Source organism: Myotis brandtii, unplaced genomic scaffold, assembly GCF_000412655.1.
Source record: "Myotis brandtii unplaced genomic scaffold, ASM41265v1 scaffold107, whole genome shotgun sequence".
Classification (NCBI taxonomy): domain Eukaryota; kingdom Metazoa; phylum Chordata; class Mammalia; order Chiroptera; family Vespertilionidae; genus Myotis; species Myotis brandtii.
The window spans coordinates 765,865-782,992 of NW_005353629.1; the positions used below are offsets into that span (position 1 = coordinate 765,865).

The 17,128-nt window shown below is 35.6% G+C and overlaps 1 protein-coding gene across 6 annotated transcripts in view; it reads left to right on the forward strand.

The window, feature by feature from the left end:
* TRAPPC8 (trafficking protein particle complex 8) overlaps nucleotides 1–17,128 on the forward strand; it is a 67,933-nt gene that overhangs the window by 19,882 nt on the left and 30,923 nt on the right. For 3 of the 6 annotated variants that reach the window (XM_014541269.1, XM_014541279.1, XM_014541290.1), the window contains 7 exons: nucleotides 163–313; nucleotides 3,750–3,874; nucleotides 5,397–5,502; nucleotides 11,608–11,628; nucleotides 12,480–12,611; nucleotides 14,156–14,380; nucleotides 16,154–16,262. In XM_014541269.1, coding sequence (XP_014396755.1) covers nucleotides 163–313; nucleotides 3,750–3,874; nucleotides 5,397–5,502; nucleotides 11,608–11,628; nucleotides 12,480–12,611; nucleotides 14,156–14,380; nucleotides 16,154–16,262 — 869 coding nt within the window. The remainder of the gene's footprint in view (nucleotides 1–162; nucleotides 314–3,749; nucleotides 3,875–5,396; nucleotides 5,503–11,607; nucleotides 11,629–12,479; nucleotides 12,612–14,155; nucleotides 14,381–16,153; nucleotides 16,263–17,128) is intronic. The other 3 variants (XM_005857056.1, XM_005857052.1, XM_005857053.1) reach the window with 1 other exon arrangement.

Consider the following 17,128-nt stretch of genomic DNA (forward strand, 5'->3'; position numbering starts at 1 on the left):
TATTTGAGACATGACACTCTTTCCTTGGAGATAGGATTTTTGTAAAACATGATCGGTTTTTACAATGTTCTGGGCAGTTAAGCAGCTATTAAACATTTGATAATACTTAGTGGTGTATGGGTCATAAATCACAAATTACTTTCTTATATTTTGTATTTATAGGTATCCACCAGAAGCACCAGAGCTTCAAATCAGGAAAATGGCTGACTTATGTTTCTTGGTGCAGCATTATGATCTGGCTTACAGTTGTTATCATACTGCAAAGAAGGATTTTCTTAATGATCAAGCAATGCTTTATGCAGCTGGTGCCTTGGTTGGTATTCTGTATAATTTATTTCCGCTACCATAGATGTAGAAATTTCTGCTAATGAAATGGCAAACAAAATACCTAGGGATAAAGTTGTACTCAAAGAGCATACAAATGCTTTATAGGTTTTGAATTAGCTGAATTGATGGATTTTCCTCAAGCTAGTGCTTTTAAACATGGTAGTAGGTAAAGGTTGATTTCTTAGTTTTGATTAACACCTTCTAATTTTTCGGTATGTTTTCAAAATTTAATTTCAATTTCAGTTACTATATTCAAAGTGTAAAGTTTACTTTTTTTAGAATATGCTTTTATTTTGGACTTCTTGAATAGTCTTTTAAAATTGCTTGAAATTTTTTTTTCCTGATGTAAGACTATAAATTGGTTTAGAACATGTATTTTGACGTAAGATAGATTGTTCGCTTATGTAAATTACTGAGTATTTGTAAGTTTCGGTTTTCTTGTCTATAAAATATGAATCCTAATGGCACAGGATTTGATAAGGTATAAGGCATGTAAGGTGCTTAGCATACCTCCTTGTATATAATAAGCTGTCAGTTAGCATTGTACCACCTATGGTACAATGTCAGTAATTGGTGTGTAAACTTAGGTGTTTTAGAAAGAATTTTCTATACTTGTTATAACCTTTCAGTATTTTTGAAAAGTTGTTTTAAATATATATATATAAAATTTGCTTCCTGTGCCTAGAAAAGAGTAAAACTAGCATTGTTACTTTCTACTTAGTTTTCTTTAAAACATGTAAGCTTATAAACAAAAGTGTGAAGAACAAACTGTATAAGAACTTAACCTCTAGAGTGCCGGGGAGCACGATCGCGCTCCTCCTGTCTTGCGCCAAAAGTGCCGGGAGCTCTATCGCGCTCCTCCTGCAGTGTCACTATTAGATGCTAGTAGTTCACTCTTTATGTGGGAAAAAAAATTTAAAAACCTTAACTCAAAATGCCTTGGCAATTTTAGCATAGTTCCTAGGATATTGGTTGGCACTCAAAGGGTTAAAATACTCCGTTGGGTCATTATGATGTAGACACTTGTTTAATTGCTTCTGTTTTGTATTTTTTAATCCTATGTATATATAAAACTAAAATGGGTAATGTAAAAATGTGAAGCTAAAATAGCAAAATTATATTACTCTTCCTTTTTATTTCTGTAATATTTTTAGTGAAAAAGTCAACTAACTTTTTGACCATCTTGTTCAGGAACAGAAAATATGCTGTGTTCAAGTGTTTTAAAAAATTATGTGAGCCCTAACTGGTTTGGATCAATGGATAGAGTGTCGGCCTGCGGACTCAAGGGTCCCGGGTTCGATTCCGGTCAGGGGCATGTACCTTGGTTGCGGGCACATGCCCAGTGGGGAGTGTGCAGGAGGCAGCTGATCGATGTTTCTCTCTCATCGATGTTTCTAGCTCTCTATCCCCCTCCCTTCCTCTCTGTAAGAAATCAATAAAATATATTTAAAAAAAAATTATGTGAACTGTTCTTGGTTAGACATTCTCTGATTTTTCTATTACAGTCATCTAATGTAAGTTAATGAAATCACACATACTGAATGTCATCTCATTAATACCTTATAACATAGGTTTAAATTTACAATTATTAAATTTTACATAATGTACCTGCAAATTTAATGTTTGTATGGGGGTAAAAATCTTCTAAAGATATGGCAAAAATTTCTATGATTTTATGACACTTAAGTTTTTTCATTTTTTATCTGTAGTATGATAAATACTGCATTAAGCCATTTAGATGAAGATATTACTAGTAGCTATATGAGAGAAAATAGTTTAGCACTGGAAAATAAAGGCTTATTGCTATAACATAATGTATGCATGCGTGAAAATCCTTGTAGTCTGTAAAAGCTGCCCTAAAAGTAATAGGCCTTGGGGAAAAAATGTTGGAACTGTCCTCTTAAAACATGTGTCTTTGTAACTGGAACACAGACAAAAACATAAATAGTAAGTATGTATTTTTTGTATAATGTAAGTATAGTATAATTCTACATAGTCAATATATTTGATATTTTTATGCAACATAGAACTATGTAAATTCATTATGTATATTAAAATATAAACTAGTTAAGAAAATACGTTTCAGAGCTGTAGAATATTTTGTCACATGGATATGACAGTTTTATTTGGTTTATTCACTAAATTTTGGAGCAGGCACTTCTGGGTCCTGAGGATACAGAGGAACTTTGAAACATACAGTTCATATTGTCATGGAAATCATAGTCTGTCAGGTTAACGGCTTTAATCATATCCTAGTTTTTAGGTAATTAAATTATTTTTGTGTTTTAAAAAAATGTTACAGAGGAATACATTTACTTATCCTAAAAGTAGATTGGCATTAACAATTTTTCCCTTTACCTTAATAAAGATTTCATTTATTTTTAGTTAAATTTTTATTAAGTACCCTCCCTACCTCTTTTTCCTTCCCTCCCTCCCTCCCTCCCTCCCTTCTTATCTTTCTCTCTCCCTTCCTCTCTAAAAAGCAATGAAAACATATCCTTAGGTGAAGATTAAAACAATTTTGGACATAGTAGGATATTTTACTAAGAAAATGAAACCTGTATTTTAACCTTTATTAGTCTTTTAGCACCATTGTATATTATTTGAATTATTAACTAAAGTTATAGACCAGTGGTTCTCAACCTTCTGGCCCTTTAAATACAGTTCCTCATGTTGTGACCCAACCATAAAATTATTTTCGTTGCTACTTCATAACTGTAATGTTGCTACTGTTATGAATCGTAATGTAAATATCTGATATGCAGGATGGTCTTAGGCGACCCCTGTGAAAGGGTCGTTCAACAGCCAAAGGGGTCACGACCCACAGGTTGAGACCGCTGTTATAGACATTAACAAGAAAATGGGCTTTGAAAATGAAATAAGACCTAGAAAATTGACAGTAACATAGGTCTTAGAAATGGTCTTTGTGCTTTTGTTAGGGTAAGGATATAAACTAGAGCGTGAAAATAATTGAAAATATATATAGTGCAAGCTGTTGTGAGCTCTGTTCTTCATATTTTAATGCCAATAATTGGAAAGAGATGTATTTCATTTTGTCTCTGTATGTTCCTATCATTGGTCTCTTCTCTACTTACTGAGAAAAGGGGAATAATAGGGAGGAGGTGGCAGCTGAAATCTTAAGCTAGACTTATGTGGTAGATATATGTGCCCTCACTCAAAAGTGTTCACTGAGTCTTCTTCAAAATCTCATTTTTTCTTCTTTTCCCCCAAATCTCATTTAAATACTGAATAACAGACTTGGAAATTTGACTAGAGAATTTAAAATTTAAAAGCTTTAAGTATATTTTTAAAGTCAGTGTTAGGCTATAAAATTTGTACATGTACATGCATAAAAATCGCATCAAATTTCATTCCAGTATTTAGGCTTCCTGAATGCTGAACCACAAGCATTTCTGAAATAGTGTGAAGAATGTCTTTTCTTCCAGGAAATGGCAGCAGTGTCCGCTTTTCTTCAGCAAGGAGCAGCGAGGCCATACCCTGCACATTACATGGATACAGCAATCCAAACGTACAGGGATATCTGCAAGTAGGTGGCTAGAATATTTATGTTCTTTCCATTTAGAAGTAAATTGGCATTTATATTGTTATCGAATATAAATGGTTCTGCGTTTTTCATACAAGTTAATATAGTCAGAGACAAGATGAGGTAATTTTCTGAAACTAGTGTTTCCTATTTTATTTGGATTTGTGCTCAGGAATTGGTTATATGTAATGTCGAGGCTACATGTTATATTGAGGGTGATTTGTATTGTGGGAACATCTAACCTTAACCGCTGTTAAACCAGGAGTTAGCCATTTTGAACTTTCATTGTTAAATAGGCAAAACACAAACAGTTCAATAATAGTCCAGGGAAGGAAATGAGAAATGTGTTGTTCACATCGTGAGAACTGTTAGAACTCATTACTTATAATGAGGCTCTGAGCTGGTCCAGAAGTAGTCAGGGAGTTTCATGGGATGGTTGGGGAATAGACCTTGAAAGAAAGGTGGTCGGGATTTGATGGACATAAAGACAATTCAGAAATTGTGTTTGGCAGGAATGATGTTTTGGATGCTGCCTGACTAGAGAAAGGGAATTGAGCCCTGGCGAGGTTAGGGGGTTTGAGAGTATTAAAAGTGTTGGGTGGTACATATGGAAAGATGGTGTGAGAGAAATCACTGTGGGGAGCCTCAACCCTCTATTATTTAAGCTGAAGTTAAGAGTTATGTAGTAGTAAATGGGAACTTACTGAATATTTGAGTATAGCCTTGACATAATAAAAGTTGTTTTTCAGGAAGATTAATCTGACTTTTCTATGTACCATGCATGGGTTGTCTTAGAGTGTTGTTGGAGTATAAGTAGTACTTGTCATGATGTTATATTTACAGCACAACACTAATACTAATAATTGACATTTATTGAGTGTTCAGCATTTGCTACTATGCCAAAGTAGTTTACATGCTCATTTAATCTTAAGCCTATAAAATGGTACGATTATGATCTGTATTTTACAGATGAGAAGACTGAAACTTAAGAGTTTAACTTGCCCAAGGGCACACAGCTAGTAAATGGTGGAGCCAATATTGAATTTTACCTATTATACCTTATGTAATCTATTTGAGAATAGATTTGGAGATTCTGGCAGGAGATACAGCTTTCTGTGAAGAAAGAGGAAGGATTGAAGGAGACTGAAAAAGAGCTAGGAGAGTGAGGTAGCAAAGGGAGCCAGAAATAAGAGTGAAAAGTTTGTATTCATTTCTGTTCTGAGCAAGTTTTATTTGTTAAATAGCTGCTGGTTTATGGATACTAGATAAGTCTTAGCGTTTTGCACACTGGAAATGTGACTTTACTTAGTATTTTTACCACAAAATTATATGATGAAAAGCTTTGAATAGTTATGAGAATTCTTAGGGTTCTTTTAAACTTTTTTGGTAAGTGGAAAACAAGGACATGGATTTCTTTTTACTCGAAAACTAGAATTGGAAACGTTTGTTGAACACATAGTTACTATGATGTATAAAGATATTATTGTAGTGCTGATTATATTTTTCTTGTCTTTTATTTTTTTAGGAATATGATATTGGCTGAAAGATGTGTATTGCTTAGTGCTGAAATCTTAAAAAGCCAAAGCAAATATTCAGAGGCTGCAGCTCTTCTAATACGGTTGACCAGTGAGGTACTGAAACTGTGTAGTATTTGTTTTAATTAGTGTTATTTCATAATTTTTAGAAAGTGTCCCATTTTTTTTGAGGATGTGTAAAACAAAATTAGAGGGGAATCTCTCTTTGGGAATTTATAACATGGCTACTTTAGTTATTTGAATAAATTTTATATGCAATATTTTATAAACTGATTTTATTTATAGATTTAAGTCTACATTATTATTAACCACAAACGTGTTATACATATTCTGTGAATTAGGTTGTGACCTATGCATAACAACAATTAAACAAGCGTCTGCATCATTCCTCATGTAAAATTGATACTTAAAAGAGTGATCACTCAGGAATTTAAAAAAATCTATATGAATATTTCAAAAGAGAAAAAGTAATCCATTTATAGTTGCCATTAAAGATTTATAACATTAAGTTGCATTTCTACAGACTTGTAAAGAATGGTAGTAATTTATTTAAAAGTATGTTTAAAGACACATTTTTAGATGAACGTGCGTAAGAACAGAAGAACGAAATCAAACACCTCCTTTGCTCCTTAAATTTTAATGTAATGTACACTACAGTTTTATTTATTTATTTTACATTTTTATTTATTATTATCACCCGAGGATATGTTTTTATTGATTTTTAGAGAGAGAAGAAGGCAGAGGGAGAAAGGGAGGGAGAGAGGAAGAGAGAGAGAGAGAGAGAGAGAGAGAGAGAGAGAAACATCAATATGAGAAACATCCATCAATTGCTCCCCGACCAGGGATTGAACCTGTAACCTGGTATATGGGATGATGCTCCAGTCAACTGAGCTACCCGGCCAGGGCTATTCACTATGATTTTACTTTTTGGACCATTCTGTACTTTTCACTCTATATATTTTGGGGGGTGATTTGTTCATAGGCATGATTTTCACTCTCAAATCTGTCTCCAGCCCTGACTTTTTGAGTTTTAGATTTGTATGGCCAACTGCCTTTTAGACTTATCTTTAAGTTGACATACCAATGAGTAGCCATATAAACTTTCTTACCTTATAGATCATGATCTTAAATGGTCATAACCAGGTAGCTTCTCATTTGCTCAAGGTTTTGAAACTAGTTGAGATGCGCCCATATTCTTTTACCTGTCAGTAACACAGTTGGGGGAGGGGGTGATTAACTTCTTAAATATCCCTCCTAATGTCTTGGTTCATCTCCTTAATGTCCTTCTCCTGGCCCTTTTTCTGTTAAGTCCTTCATATAGTCATCTGCAGTACACCAGGTTGTCCTAAGTGTCTCTGCCATGCCCTCTCTTACAGTGCTGTGAGACCTGACTTGTCATATTACATTTAAGTTATGAGCTTTTGAGAGTAGGGGACTGTGCTACCTTCTATATTTTTATCCTTAGTGCCTAACACAGGGCTTGGCACATGGTATGTGATTTACAAATGTTGAACTGAACCTTAATTGTTTTCAAAAGGTTTCTGTATGATATAACTAATTAGGTTGAGAGATGATATTAAAAATGTTTAATAATTGATTCTGCATGAACACTGACCAATATGAACTGTTGCCAGACATAAACTGTTTGATAGAGCTGAATATAGGCTCCTGTGTGTTGATGTTCTGTATTATAATAAGTAATCTTTACTTGGGTTTGAATATGTTGCTGTTGTTTTCAACCTAGGGATTCTCAGTGAATATAAAAGGAATTTATGGTTTAGGAGCTTGGATAAAATTTTCTTAGAGCAAATCCTTCTGTCTGCATTTTAACCTTGTAATTTTCTGTCCTTGTTCTCTTTTCCTTTCTATCTCTTTGCTTTCACTTTTCTTTTTCAAACTTGGATGATTTATTTTGTCATGAAATTCTAGCAAATTTATCATTGTCATTTACTACTTTGGAGTGATGTGTGGCTTCTATTTCTCCAGAAATTGTGATTCTCAGTGGCCTTCTCTGTTGTACCTTTCAGATATTTCTTTGAGACAGTTTAAAAGTAAAGACTTCTAGGCATAATGTATATAAAGTTATGTTAAATTTTAACTAATGTGTATTTATTGTATGTATTTCATTAACTAGGAGGGCTGCATAATATCGTAAAAAGTTCACTCGTCTTGAGGATAGGGAACTGCGTTACATACTCTTGACATTTATGAATTGTGCTTGTTAGATTTTGCTAATACCATTATAGCAAAAGAAGCTGGGAGGCCTGGGTGAAAAGAGCTGTGCTTTGACTTTCTATTTTGGACTGCAAATGGATGGGCAAGTGGATGGTATATTGTGTTGTTCTCAGCGTGGCAGAGCAGTCCCAGCTTAATGACAAGGCATGCCACATTCACCTCCACGTAGGAGAGTGGGCTGGAACTTGCTGTTTAAGAAGGCATGCTTTTCCTCTGCTTGTGTCTGTTTCTGTGTTGAACATTTATTCTAGTCTTATAGCTCTTTTTGTCTACTACTGCATTTAAAGACATTAAATCAGTTTCCCAGGGAGAGTAATAGCAACAGTTTTTATAAATTTCTCCAGGTTGGGAGGAACTGTCCTGTGTTAAATTGATCAGCTGGTAGCACCTTTCCTGGTAACCTCACAATTGGGTGAAGAAAAAAATCTTACAGCCATCCTGGGAGTTGATTTCAGTTAAGCTTCTGTTTATTCACAAGGTGGAGGTGTTTATTCACGCCTCCTAGCTTAGATGATTTCCCCCTATATTTATCCTCATAATTTAAGTTAATGTTGCCCTTTCAGCTTTTTTTTAAAAAAAAACATTCTCCCGAAGGCAGGGTTTTTAAAAAATATATATTTTATTGATTTTTTACAGAGAGGAAGGGAGAGGGATAGAGAGTTAGAAACATCGATGAGAGAGAAACATTGATCAGCTGCCTCCTGCACACCCCCTAATGGGGATGTGCCCGCAACCAAAGTACATGCCCTTGACCGGAATCGAACCTGGGACCCTTCAGTCCTCAGGCTGACGCTCTATTCACTGAGCCAAACTGGTCAGGGCCCTTTCAGTTTTTGTTAAAATTACCTCTTGGTTGTGGGCAAAGTTTATAGGCTAGAGTTCTTGTTAAAGTGGTATCATAGGTTTTTTTCTTCTTCTTCTTCTTCCTTATAGTATATACTAGAGGCCCGATGCACGAAATTTGTGCAAGGGGCTCGGCCATTGCATCCCCAGCTGCCTCGGCCGGCCCTCGCAGCCTCAGATGGCCTCGCAGCCCTTTGCAGCCCCGGCTTCATCCGAAGGTCATCCGGACGGTTGTCCAGAATGTCATCCGGATGGTTGTTTGACTGTTCGGTCTAATTAGCATATTAGCTCTTTATGATATAGAATAATAGGCTTGTCATACCATGAATGACAGAAAATAAAATATTCTTCTTCAACTCATTCATAGCTTCTGCTCTCTGAGTAAAACTCTATCACTAAGATTCTTTCATTTTCCTTTCAAAAACATTCATGGCAGTTGTCATTCTTTTCAGGGCTTTTTTGTGTGTTTCAAAGCAGTGGTTTTTTCTACTAGAGGTGTCACTGAAAGAGATGAGCTAACAAAGAACTAAGCTGCAATGAGATATGAATGTAGTTATTCAGATCTGAAAATTCATTCTTTCTCAGACAACAGCTTTACTGGATAAAAGAGTCAAATTTTGCTTTAGCTAAATTGATACATGCCATGGACTTTCAGGTCTCTCCTAAATTGGTCAGTCCTTGAGGGTTAAATTTGAGAAAGCTGAGGGTTTACTGTGCTCGTTCTCATCTGGATTATATATTAGAGTCATTTACACACTATCAAAGATATCTATGGCATATCCTTATATTAATCAGAATGTCCAGGGTTGCTGCCCATCCAAGTTTTGCAATTTAATGATGTTTCATTGGCAATTTAAAAATACGTATTTATTCTTTGTGTGTGTGTGTTTGTATGTTATGTGTGCACACATGCTAGGAATAAACTTAAGAAATATATAGAACTGAGAGAAAAAACTGTGAAACTCTATTGAGAAGTCTGAATAAAGTTCCAAAATAGAAAAAGTAATTAGAGGGAATTACCTGTTCTATTTATTAAAATGCATTTGAAGGCAATAGAAATTAAAACTGTTTACAGTGATAAGAATAGACAGAGGAATGGAATGAGAATTTAAATACATATGATTAGGTGTCATTTAATTTAGTGAAGAGTGTTAGATAATTCACTGAATGCTGTTGTGACTTGTAGCTAGCTGTTTGGGGTTGGATTATTCATTACATGATAATGTAACTATAGCTGGATTATAATGTGAAAAATAAAACAAACAAAAAAAACTAGAAGAAAATACAGGAGAGCATTTAAAAAATCTAGGAATGATAACATCCTTTCCGAGTTTGATGTAATATCCTGAAAACAACGGCAAATATAATATGCTTGACTTCTAAAGAATAAACTCCTTCGTGTCAAAATTGGGAAACACTATTTGCAAATGTATGATAAAGGCTTGATACTTACTAAGTGTACAAAGGGCTCTTACAAACCACATAATCACAAAAACCCATTCACAAAAGAGTATAAATAGGCAATTCACAAAAAAAGTGCAAAGACCTTTAAACATAGGAAAAGATTAACAACCTACTGTTAAAGAAATGTATGTTGAGAAAGAGTCATTTTTATTAAAGAGATAGATGTTAAAAAATGATCTTGGGCTGAGTAGAGAAAATATATACTCTCATTCTCTGTTGATAAGAATATATATGGGTACTTCTTTTTGTAGCAGTTTGTCTGTCTTGATTAGAATTTGAAGTATAAGCATAGCTTTCATTAAGTCAGCAGTTCCATTTCCAGAAATTTGTCTAATAAAAATCCTATATAATAAAAGCGTAATATGCTAAGTGTCTGAACAATTGTTTGACCATTCAGTTGATCACTGACCAGTCGCTATGACAAGCACTGACCACAAGGAGGCAGATGCTCTGACCGCTAAGGTTAGCTTGCTGCTGGGGTCCGGCTGATCGATCAGGACTGGGCGAGAGGGCCAGACTCATCCTGGAGCCCTCCCGAGGTTCCTCCCCGGCCGGCTCCCATCACCCCCAAAGGTGACTGGGTGAGACAGCCCCGATCTCTGGCCAGGCTGAGGGACCCCACCCATGCACAAATTCATGCACCCGGCCTCTAGTATTTATATAATTAGTCACATTTGTTTAGAAAAATGTAAATATATTTTTATTGATTTCAGAGTGGGAGAGAGAGATAGAAACATCAGTGATGAGAGAAACTCATTGATTGGCTGCCTCTTTCACACCCCCTACTGGGGATCAAATCCGCAACCCAGGCATGTGTCCTTGATCAGAATCGAACCCAGCACCCTCCAGTCTGCAGGCCGATGCTCTGTTCACTGAACCAAACCCGCAAGGGCTAGAAAATGTTTATTGAAGCAATTTTTCTTATAGTTAGAAAAGTTTGAAGCAATAATAAATCAGTTGGAGACTGTTAATAGATTAGGGTATGTTTGTGTAATGGAATACAATGTAGCTTTAAAAGAAATGAGAGATGTAGATGTCTTGGAAAGATGTCCATGATAATAAGTTTAAAAAGCAAAATAGTATCACTTATGCATAGAAAAGTATGTGTATTTTTAAAAAACTAGCATATAAGCACACATGTAATATATATACTAGTATACCACTTTAAGCTGACAAATTGGATGAGGCATGGGATGGGAAAGAAAAATGTTCACTTTTTTTTCTTCAAACATTTAGTCTTTAAGGAAAAAAGAGTTTGTATTAATTTAAAATAAAGAAAATATTGTCCTAAGAAAATGAAGATGTAAGCTTCCAATCCCCCACCCCCCCATGGTAATTCTGATGCATTGATATAGAACCACTTGCTAATTGTATATTCCTAATTTCCTCACTAGCTTTTGGCTCTTAGTTACCAGAAACATTATCTGATTATTTAGTTTTTGTCCTGAGGGGTTTAAAATAGAGAATATCTACCGTTTACTGAATGTTTCTGGAGTGTTTCCTCAGATCTGTTCCAACTCTAATATAATTTTATGATTGCTGCAGAGATAGTTATAATAGTGTCTGAATACTTTTTGATGTAACTATAATCTGTTGAAATGATTTCATTTAAAGTCAATGTTTTCTGTTTTCAACTTTCCCTGGGGAAAATAATGGCAGCAGAACACGTGGAAGGGCATGGTAAGTTCTGCTTGAGAGTAGCTGGAACCCTAGAGAAAGTTTTGGTGAACAGCAACCTTCAGTACTTTCTCTCAGTGATTTAGAAAGTAATGATGGCTCTTTCAGTTGAAAGATTTTTCTTATGGATTAGGGTGTAAGTGCAGTATGTGGTTTTTGTAGACACTGTTGTAAGATTCAGTTGAGGCGGAAATAATTTGAGTTTTGCCATTTATTAATATAGCAGGCAATACTCCTTGAAGGGGAAGCCTTCTGAACTTTTTAATGCAGTAGCTTTTTTGGTCCACTTGAATCACAGCAAAATTAAGAATTCTTTTCAAATACAATAAAACTTTATGGAGGATAAAGTAATAGATTAAATTATTTTATAACTTACACACATTTTTTTATTTTTCCTTTTTTTTGGAGGGAAATACACAATGGGATGTCACAGATCAATTTGCAGAAGAAATTAGATTGGTGTGAATCTTTTTGTGTGTGTTTGTGTGTGCTCTATTTTCTGGTTTATCATTAATCAGTATATCTGTATTAAATTCTCAGTTTACATACTGTTTTTCCATTTGAAAAGGGATTGCATTTCTTCAGAGACTTTTTTACGTGGTGTATGTCATAACCAGGCATTGGGCTTTATGAAAAGCAAAAGAAAATACTTCATGGTAGAGTGTTTTCTGAAGGTTTTTTTTTTAATGTGCTTATTGGAAAAAAGAGTTATCAGGATTGGATTACCCCTTCCTCTCTGTCCTCAGATACCCTTAAGTTAAACATTGAATATGTTATTTATTAAGAAAGTAAATGTTTTTCACCCATTATTTTTAATTTTGTGAAACTCACCTTTTCTCTTAAACATTCAACAGGACTCTGATCTTCGAAGTGCTCTTCTTTTGGAACAGGCAGCTCACTGCTTTATAAATATGAAGAGTCCCATGGTTAGAAAATATGCGTTTCATATGATATTGGCAGGCCATCGGTTTAGTAAAGCAGGACAGGTGAGTGCATTTTCTTTAAAAAAGAAAACAACTTATTATTTTAGTTTCTATTTGTTATAATTTGTTATTTATTTTATAAATGTATGTCATTTGTCAATATTTTATGACTTAATATTAATCCTAAAGATGGATACAAATTTTGTTTCAAGGTAATGTGTAATATTTTATGTTGATAAGAGCATGAGATTTGGATTTAGAAAAGTCTGGGATTCAGTCTTGAAATTCTGTGCGTCTATTTGACAGACCTGGAGCAGTTACTGTTGCTGCCAAGGTTCCAGTGCAGATGCAAGAAAAAAGGGTCCTCCCGCTTTCTGTCTGTCTGATTGTGGCAGCCAAGATTGAATGGGGGAATACAGTGAAAAAAATACCTTGATGTTCTACTCACAACTTGACTTTGGTAGAGCAATTTTTCTGAGCCTCCTTTTTAAAAAAAAAAACAAAAACATTTGGAATTTTGCCCCAATTTGTGTAAGGCTAAACCAAATCATATATGTGAAAATCCAGATAAGGTGAATGCATTCAAACAGCATTTACTATTGAGTAGGGGTTGAACCTTCCCCCCACTTCAGCTCTGCTCTTCCGTTGTCTTCCAGGGTGCTTTATGATGGCATTTACTAAGTAGTAAATGAGTAGAAGACTTCTTTGTCCCCAGAAGCAGTTGGGTTGGAGAGATCTTCATTAACTCCCAGGGTCCATTCGAGCATTAGTTGGAGGGAGCTTTGCTGGAGGTAGAGAGTGGTAGCAGCAGTCAGATGGTGGTTCCCTGCATGCTGTCAAGTGGTAGATGACTGTGGTTTGCTTTCATTATCTCTTTATAAAGAAAACATTTCTTAAAGAAACAAATAATTCTGGCAATACATGGTGCAAAGTTTGTAATCTACCCTGGGATGGGGAGTGGATACAAGAGTATTTTCTGAAGCAAAAGGTTTAGTGGAGGGAGGCCTCTTCCTTGGTACCAAATTCCATCTTTAGGAAGTTGTCTGAGTTCAGCAGGTGGCAGTGATTATAGCTGATTAATTCCAAACATCTGCTCAGATGTGGCAGGATGCAGGGGGCAAAAAAAATTAAATAATACCAAACAAACAAAACTAGTTTAAAAATGTGTGTGTGTATACAACTGTATACTCACATATGCAGTTTTAGCACACATGGGGTATTTCCATTCAGCCCAGTGCAGTGGTATAAAGAGAGATGACCCTAACAAAATTGAGATAAGCTAACAACCAAGCCTCTAACTAATCGGTAACTCCATAACGCTACTGCTTTGGAAACTCCCAGGTGGTAGTTCATGAAGTCATCATTATTTCTGACTTTTAGACTTCTTGCCCTTGGACAAAACTGCTGCTTGCTGTAGGACCTCTTGGTTTTTAGTAGTAATTGTTGAGAGGTTTTCCAAAATGTTGGTTTTGTTTTCTTCATTATCCCAGCCTTGGAAGGACCAGTTACTAGTTACTTGATTGTGTGTGTGCGCGTATTTATTTTTTTCAGTCCCAGAGAAATTTGAATTTGTTGTGTAATACTTTGTTGTGCTTATTTTCTTACAGAAAAAGCATGCTTTACGCTGCTATTGTCAAGCCATGCAAGTTTACAAAGGAAAAGGCTGGTCTCTTGCAGAGGATCACATTAACTTCACTATTGGGCGCCAATCCTATACTCTTAGGCAGCTGGACAATGCTGTGTCTGCTTTCAGGCATATTTTAATCAACGAAAGTAAACAATCTGCGGCTCAGCAAGGGTCCTTCCTCAGAGAATATCTTTATGTTTACAAGGTGAATACATAGTTTCTGGAGTAGATATTAAAATTTTAATCATTTTTAGCACAAAGCTTAATATTTAGTACTATCCAGCAGGAGTCTAATAAAGTTTTATTAGAATATCTATATATATAAAGCCCAAGTGACCGTTATGACTGGTTGCTATGATGTGCACTGACCACCAGGGGGCAGACGCTCAACGCAGGAGCTGCCCCTGGTGGTTAGTGGACTCCCACAGCCAACCTCCTGTGGTCCCTCTCCCCCCATCACTGGCCAGCTGAGGGATCCCACCCATGCATGAATTTGTGCACCGGGTCTCTAGTACAGCGGTCGCCAACCAGTGGGCAAACACCTGGTAGTCCGTGAGGTCCGAAAGGTTGGTGACCACTGGTTTAAGGAAATCTTTGGAGCAGCGGTAGCCAGCCAGTTGTCCGTGGACCACTGGTGGTCCGTGAGGTCCAAAAGGTTGGCGACTGCTGCTCTAGTGTATATATAATTATCTGTCATAATAAAGTGTGACAAGCTGTTTTTTGGTCATAGCTCAGAGTTGCATTGCCCTTCCAGAGTTCTTTAAAAGATAAAAATTTTTAAAAAATATATTTTTATTCATTTCAGAGAAAGGGAGAGGGAGAGAGAGAGCTAGAAACATCAGTGATGAGAGAGAATCATGGATTGGCTGCCTCCTGCATGCACCCTACTGGGATGAGCCTGAAATGGGGCATGTGCCCTGACCGTGAATCGAATCTGGGACCCTTCAGTCTGCAGGCCAACACTCTATCCACTGAGCCAAACTGGCTAGGGCAAAAAAGAATTTTAATATTTCAGTATATATTTGATTTGTGGCTGTTCTTGGAATCTTAAAGAAATTACATGTTTTCTGGACTATTTCATTATTATGCTTTTGGATTTTTTAAAAAAAAAATCTTAATTGATTTTATAATATATTGGGTCCTCATATCACTCTGTGGAAAGTATATCCCCTCTATTTTCGCTATGAAAAATGAGGTATGGATCTGTGGGAAGTAGACAAATTATTATGGTGTAATCCAGAAAAATTGAAGGAAAAATATTTCCCTGACACAGAAGGATAGGAGATGTAAAGCATTCTTTTATAGGGAAAATTGGAAGTTACAATTTTTTTGTAAAGTCCTTTGAAGAGTGAATACTATTGCATTTCTGTCCTGTAGGAAGTAATTACCCTTTATGCTTTATTAATTTAAAATCATGTGGATTAAAATTTTGGCAGATAGGATGCTGTAATGAGTCACAGGAAGTAAAATGAATACCAAGATAATGTTTGGAAGTTTAGCATCCAAAGAGAGCTAACTAGCTGAATAATCTTAGAAAGACTTTCTTGGGCCAGAATAAATCTCTAAATTCTATATCTCTGATCTATTAAGTAAAACTAGTAATTCTTTATCTTACTATTTTTGCTTAACATGTTTTTAATACCTTGTGTATTAAAACACGGGGAAGCAGCCCTGGCTGGTGTAGCTTAGTGGTTAGAGTGTTGGCTTGTGCACCAAAGGGTCTTGGGTTCAACTCCCAGTCAAGGGCATGTACCTGGGTTGTGGGTTCACTTCAGGCAACCCATCAATGTGTCCCTCTCACATTGATGTTTCTCTCTGTATTCTCCCCTCCCTCTCTCCCTTCCACACTGTGAAAAAGCTATGGGAAAAGTATATCCTCAGGTGAGGATTAACAACAACAATACAAATGGGGAAACAAATATAAGGAAAATGGAGTTTACTCAGAAATTCTTTTTTATTTCTTTTGTATTTCTCTTAGAATGTAAGTCAGCTATCACCAGATGGGCCCTTGCCGCAGCTTCCTTTACCATATATTAACAGTTCAGCCACACGGGTTTTCTTCGGCCATGACAGACGACCAGCAGATGGTTAGTAAAGGTTTTTTTGGCCTTGTTTCCTAGTGACTATTTTTTTAAAGTTTTTTCCTCTCTCCACTTAAAATAATGTGTTGTTGTTAAAGAATATTTGAAAATAAATAATCCTATACCATAACACCTATCTTTCTGCCATCTGAAGATAATCATTGCATTGTTTTTTCTTAGCCCTAAATTAAAAACTAATAAGTAAATAGCTATAATTATAATGGCTTTTCTCATATAAAGAGTGCTCCTGTAATTGTATTATCTTGATAATTTTTTAATGGCTGTAATGTATTACATTCAGTGTATAAAAGTACTTTATTTTCACATTTGCTTGTTATATAATTTGACTGTTTCCATCCTTTTTTATATAAAATCCTGTTGTAAGAGTCATCTTTATGAATAAAACTTAACTTTTTATTATGGAAGTTTTCAAATGAACATAGACGTACAGAACAGTTGCCCCTATTCTGTTGTTCTTGTTGTAAGGCTTTCTAAAATACAGGATTTTTTCTTAGGATTGAGCCTTAGAATGGCAGTACTGGGCCAAAATTAAAATACAATGCATGTTAAAGTAAAGTAATTCTAAGCAGTCTTATATTTAAGCTTAATATGTTTCTTGAGCTAATTTAGTGTTTTATTTAAAAAGTATTTATAACAGCATTGTTTTTTATAGCCAAAAATGAAACAATAGCAGCACATGAGTTGACAGATTTTGGTATCCTATCTAATAAAAGAGAAACATGGTAATTAGCCATACCTCTGCTACCCTTCCCATTGGCTAATCAGGGTGATATGCAAATTAACTGCCAGCCAAGATGGCGGCCGGCAGCCAGGCAGCTTGAAGCTAACAGGAGGCTTGCTTGCTTCAGTGA